The sequence below is a fragment of the Centruroides vittatus genome, unplaced genomic scaffold, assembly GCF_030686945.1.
Source record: "Centruroides vittatus isolate TY-2023 unplaced genomic scaffold, ASM3068694v2 contig_905, whole genome shotgun sequence".
NCBI lineage: Eukaryota > Metazoa > Arthropoda > Arachnida > Scorpiones > Buthidae > Centruroides > Centruroides vittatus.
In genome coordinates, this window is record NW_027122595.1 from 13499 (window position 1) to 19746 (window position 6248).

Consider the following 6248-nt stretch of genomic DNA (forward strand, 5'->3'; position numbering starts at 1 on the left):
TATAAATTTACGATAATTTCATCTACTATCAATCGTCAACAATCGTAAACTGCGATAGAAAATGAAGTTTCTACTCATTGTATTGGCTCTTTTTGTATTAGCAAAAGAGGGAAGAAGTCTGGATGCATTCGACATTGTCGATAAATATTGTGGTAAGTTTAACTTTTACTGTTTAAAATCCTAAAATGTTCAAAAGTTTAATAAATTTTATTTTACGTGATTTTTTAAAAATTTAAATATTTTATGCACATATTTCTAATGTATAAAAAACGTAAATTCGTAGAGTAATACGATGTGTAAACAATTAACATTTTAAAATATTTTGAATACTTTTCGTGTAGCTACAAAAGACCACGACGCTATAAAAAAGTGTATGGCAGAAAGTGGAAAATCAAAGGTAAAACCTATTGGAAAAATTATAAAATTAACAGAAATTTGCACGAGACCAATCGATCGAAAATAATTCATTTACACTTTCAGCTCTTCAGTCATTTTGAAAGTTGTGCCAGACCTCTGCGAAGACACGTTAGCAATAGCAAAGAAACGTCCAAATTTATCTGCAAAGAAGCAAACGAAAAGGTATTTTAATTGTCATATACATAGGATGATATAACATGTAATTTCCAATTATAATTAAAAATATGTCTTAGGAGGATTTCATGTTTCGGTGCTGTCTGGCATACAAACTGAAAAAGGATCGAGATTTCTCTCTTCCTCGAATTTTTGAGGTATGTAACCATGAATCTAACATATTTCCGTCCTCTAATGTTGATGCAATTTTGTGCCAATTTATAATTCTGAAATAAAAAATAAAAATTGCAGTCGTGTGTGAGTAGAGTTCAATCTGAAGTCACATCTCAACCTATCATGCAGCAACAGGGTTATATATCTCAACCTTATGGACAACAATTCGGTTATTTATCTCAGTCATCGAATCAACAAGGATCCATAACCCAACCAAACGACGATGGTTAGTTTTAAACTATTGGATAAAATATAATACATTTAAGAAGACTTTATCTTATGAAAATTTTTATTTTTCAGATATTCCATATTTAGGACTGTATTGAAAAGCAATTTATATATATTTTTACCTGTTTATTTATATTATTTATATTTGTATATTTATGAACTTTTAATAAAGTGTCTTTCAAATTCAAAAATTTATATCTGTATATTTGATGCTTTTGACAATCGAATAATGACATTTCTAATATTAAAAATGTAAATTGAAGCAGCAAAAACAATAAAATTGTAATTACTTAATTAATGTAAATAATTACGTTTATTTATATTAATAACCTAACCATATGTAAGATTTTGTATTGGAAATGTCATTGTTAACACCAAACTTCTAAACTCAAACTCGAATTTGTGTAGCATTCGTTACTAAGTAACTTATAATTCTAATTGGTCGAAGTGCTTAAATTTAGCGCTACACTCGATTTTGTGCCAACTTTATATGCAAAAAAATGGAGGCGTTAAATCGAAGTTCGGCTATGCATATTTAGATATGAAGCATAAGTCTTTAAATGTCACTGAATAATGATCTTAAATGAAGTTTTGGGGCTATAAAAAAGTCAAGTTACTCGTGTAAGTGTTTAACTTTTCCGAAAGCAATTAATCTTAATATTTTTTCTTTGAAAAAATTCCGGATTGTATGAAATTGACCTTGTGATTTAATTGTGTAAAGCACGAAAATTATGTCAACGATTTTGTTCACAAACTTCGAAGCTTAATATTTCCTGTGACTTTCCGAAATTATTCAGGAAGGTTTGTATATTAGGAGCATTGATGCTATTAAATTTTGTTGGTTGAAAGTCAAAGGGGTAGGCAGATAGAGGTGATCACGTGTCATATCTCCAGTGGGTTCGGACTTTATAATAGAAATTTTTACTGGTTGAAAGACAAAAAATAAAAAAGTTGTTATACTTTTTTTCCAGCGATCCCGTGATGATAGGGAGTCACGTCGCTCTGTCCGCTAGATCGGCCTCGCTATCGTGATCGGGTGTCGCGTCGCTTGCCGTTAAAATTGTCTTTAGTAGACGTTTCCCCCCTTTTTTACTTTGTTCAAGAACTACCGTGAGTCAATAACTAGTGACGTTTAGCCCATGGCGGCCTGCCGGCAGCTCCCCTCCGGGTGGTCGGTCGAGAGCACGAACAGTGCGAACGGCTGCCATGTTCGCTGCCATAAGTAACATTAACCGAAATGGCAATCGCGCGATGATCGGAAGTCGCGTCGCTCTCTCCGCTCTCGTATCGCATGTTTAACCCTACTGGAAATGACCGTAGACCGACGTCATGATTTGCAGAGTTTACCGCAAGATGGCAGTACTAGCAACTATGGTGCCGTCTTCATGAGAGCATTAAAAAAGTATGGTAACTTAAAAAGTATAATAACTTTTTTATTTTTCGTCTCTGATCCAAAAGTAGGGTATCGTTGAACTCGTCTCGGTCTCCTGAGTTCAGATATGTACCCAAAGACCCGAAATTCCATAGGTGGTAATCTATAGTATACCCATGTAAATAAAACAAATTCTTATTAAATACCTCAAAAGTTATATTTTTTGTAACTAGAGATGCACGTGTTTTCAGTACACTCTACCGTCATTTCGACGCCATGTTTAAATGAAAATGAGAAAGCATGCAGCGTGTCCTAGTTGATACTAAATTTAAATTTCTTTACGTCGATTTTTTACCAACTATTTTAAACATAATGTACACTCTCTTAATGCAGATTAATTAGAAATGCTAGCATCGGGCCACATAATGAATAATGATGTTTCTGTTTCTGTTTCTGTTTCCAACATGGCGTCGAAAAGATGGTAGAAATAGTTAACCGAAAAACCATAAAAATAAAGTTGGATAACAAGAATTATTGCCATAAGAATCCTTATTAGTAAGTGTGAATAAATTAGAAATCGTTTTTGTGTATAATTTTATAATACAATAATTAAATATCGCAACTGCTACAATAAAGTAAACAAGCTACCAACCTAATTCTCCAGCAGGCGTTAATTTCAAATATAAAAATGTAAACATCACACAGCGCCCTCTTATGGTGAAAAACAGTTCTATTTTAATTAAAAATATTATTGAAATACATATATAACACTGCTGTTAGCAAGAAAACGGTGCATAGGAAAGGCATATAATAATTAAAATACCTGAATTCTGATTAAAATATGAAAAATTTTACTAATTTATACAACATTTTCTACGATTTCAATAAGCGCAATCATCGTATAACACGTTCCTGATGGAAAACGAACAAGAAGCTTGAACCCCGAGGTGTGTTCACTCGAGCAAAACGATCTGTCTAAAATGAGGCTTGAACCCACGCCCTCACACGAGGACCAGAGCTTAAGTCTGGCGCCTTAAACCACTCGGCTATTCCGACACGACCAATCAACTTTTGAAACGCCCCTATATCAAGTCGAAAAGCAATCATAATCGGTTTCATCACTCTCCTTTTCGATTGAATTATTTTAAATCCCTGCAAAGGTGCGACATCGTCAGAGTAGAGGAACAACGCCTAGCGAGAGAGCGAACACGCGTAATAAATGTTAAGCAACAAAGAGTGAGTTCCTATGTGCAATCTTCGACGTCACCAGTACGATATTATTAGCGAGATTGAGGCCGAAGTTTTAAACGCGAAAACATTGGACGTTCAGCGCCGCTTTCCCGTTTGCCTAGAAGTTTGGCAATGGCGTTTGGAAAGTCAGTGGAATCATGCTCGACATTCCAAACGCCATTGTCAAACTTCTAGGCTTACATGAAAGCGGCGCTGAACGTCCGACGTACAAGTTTCTCGTTTAAAACTTCGGCCTCAACCTCGCTATTGTTTGATAAACAGCAAAGTAGGAATGACGAAAACTTAAAAGATCAATTTGAGGCCGTGTTTAATTGTCTAAGGCTGTACATATCTCGAAAGATGTATAAAATTAAGGATTGTCCGAAATTGTTTGTTTCTACTCTGTAAAATTCAGAAAAAGTATTACACTTGGAGGAATCAACGAAAAGTTCAGTCGTCCTAAAGAGATAGAATATCTGAGCAATTGATTTTCTAAAACTATGTTTCGTGAAGCACGTGCCTTTTAATTTACATTAATTATTTCTGTTTTATAAATTTCATTCGATAGTCAGTACGTAAGAAATAAAACAAGTGAAAGCAAAACTTAACGTGACATTTTCGCTTAAAAAATCATTCTATTCTATAAATTGTTTTAATTCAGACACAATGAGGAGCAAGAGAATTTTATATTCTAGTTTACTATTCATTCGAAATGAATAGTCGACCGATTAAATTTCGAGAACGGACTCGGTTCAATAAAGGATTTTAAAAAGAATTTGCTACACACCGCCTTAATCAGTAATGAACAGTATCCTAAGGTTGGTATGAGTGCAATGGCTTTTTCGTATAGTAATGGAGGATAAACCATCTTGTAGAACAAGCTTCGAAGCAACAGCGAAATACATAGCTTTACGATCCGGCCGCTAGGAATCGCAGAATTAAAGATGGCGACTACGGTAGGAAAAGGTAATAACGTGATCGTCTCGGCGATCTATTTTAAAAGCACTTTTTCTATCGAAAGCAACGCTAGCGACGACAATCTTTTTCTCCGACCGAGTGTTCCTGGCCAATGTATGAATTCGCTCCGTGGTCGAAAAACTGCGCTCAACAGACCCACCGGTAGATGGTACCGTAAAAATTAATGATATTAAATCATATAATTCTTTTAGTACGTCTTTGTTCGGATCGACATTAATTATAATATGTTTTATGTTTAAGAGTTACTTCGTCAATATAGTCCGGACACGAATATAAATATTGCGATTCACTACGTAATTTAGATAAATCAAAAAATTTCCCATAAAATTTACTTAATTTAAAGAATTAAAATACGCTTGGAAAAATTGTTTAATAATTTTAATATTATGAGAAACATCTAAAAGTGATAAAAATTCTAAAGATTTTATGTCTGAAAATCTGTCAATATAATTATAATTTTCTTTTAATTATACTGTAATTAAATATAACTTTGCAAAAAAACGTACATAAGAATAACATTGAATACTCTTTACTTTTTAAATCTTAAACAATTCACTTAGTCAGATAGCTCTCTACCAGTGGCTAGGACAGTGTTTCTCAAACTTTTTTGTCTGGTGGCACACTGAAATTATTAAATAAAATTCACGGCATCCCTATTATTATTATTATTTGCCTTTTTACGGTTAGTAAAGATATGAAGGATGAAAAGTCTTTGAAAAAAATAAAATTTTTTTAAAGTAAGTAAGTTTATTTGCTAACAACACAAAAATATTCAAAACAAAAGTTATTATAAAGGTATCTGGTGATAAAATGAGCTCTGAATTTTTGATGATTCACTAGTGCTAATTGATTCCTTAGCTTTGCTACCAGTAACAACTTCTTGATTATTAGAATTTTCACGTTTTCTTTTTTAATGAAAAAAATTATTCATAATATTGAACGGCATAATTAACTTCAATATTTTATTATAAAATTTAATTAAAAGTTAATAATTTATTTGTTCTTGCTGTAAAGAAGAAAAATATTTGTATATGATGTTTTCTCGTTATTGTCTGAACATATAACAATAATAAAAACAACTGCTTACTGCATTCAACGCATTTATATTGCACTTCTACTCGCTGCAGGAACAGAAGAACAGAAAACTAGTAACTAGTTCGTTTTTTTTTTTTTTAGTACTGTATTTACGTATCGCCAATTACCGAGTCACTGAGACAAGTGGCGATGTAACAAGATTAGTAGAAAAAACCAATATTCATTTTTTATAATTGTTTTAATTATTTATTTAATTTAATACTTTAATTCCATTATTTTAAGTAATTTTAATTTAATTATTTAAAAATTTCGCGGCACCCTTGTGGCGTACTTGCGGCACCCTAAGGTGCCGCGGCACCCGCTTTGAGAACCACTGGGCTAGGGATAGAATCGTTGGAAGCGTTACACGTGTGTAGCTTCCACGAGCTAAACCGGGTGAGGTTGGTGCTCTGTAAAGTGCATGCGCCAATGCCCTCTGGCTGCTTTTCGCCATTCAGTTATTCTCGTCGTGGAAGCTGTCTCGTAAGCGCTTCCATTCCGCCACTGACATTCGAATATACAATAGCAATCTTATCGTTTTTTTCATATGTAGTATAGAAATTTGTAATAAGATACATAATGCAGTTGTAATAAAATATTAATTTTAATTAATCCAAAGTAC

At 33.3% G+C, this 6248-nt stretch overlaps 1 protein-coding gene and 1 non-coding gene across 2 annotated transcripts; one reads left to right on the top strand and one right to left on the bottom strand.

The window, feature by feature from the left end:
• Positions 1–46: 46 nt before the first annotated feature.
• On the top strand, positions 47–1167 carry LOC136984160 (uncharacterized). The gene is made up of 6 exons (XM_067281092.1): positions 47–152; positions 342–397; positions 481–579; positions 651–728; positions 823–970; positions 1045–1167. Exons 1-6 carry the CDS (start codon positions 62–64, stop codon positions 1068–1070), a joined length of 498 nt encoding a protein of 165 aa, XP_067137193.1. The 5' UTR covers positions 47–61; the 3' UTR covers positions 1071–1167.
• A 2149-nt stretch (positions 1168–3316) lies between these two features.
• TRNAL-UAA (transfer RNA leucine (anticodon UAA)) lies at positions 3317–3400 on the bottom strand. Its single transcript has one exon. It is a non-coding gene; the product is annotated as a tRNA-Leu (tRNA).
• Positions 3401–6248: the final 2848 nt, after the last annotated feature.

What these genes read in the sequence shown, in the direction of transcription:
- LOC136984160 (XM_067281092.1), top strand. Translation starts at nt 62, where the DNA reads ATGAAGTTTCTACTCATTGTATTGGCTCTTTTTGTATTAGCAAAAGAG. An exon ending in CATTGTCGATAAATATTGTG is followed by an intron (nt 153 to 341) that starts GTAAGTTTAACT and finishes CTTTTCGTGTAG; the next exon opens with CTACAAAAGACCACGACGCT. An exon ending in CTCTTCCTCGAATTTTTGAG is followed by an intron (nt 729 to 822) that starts GTATGTAACCAT and finishes TAAAAATTGCAG; the next exon opens with TCGTGTGTGAGTAGAGTTCA.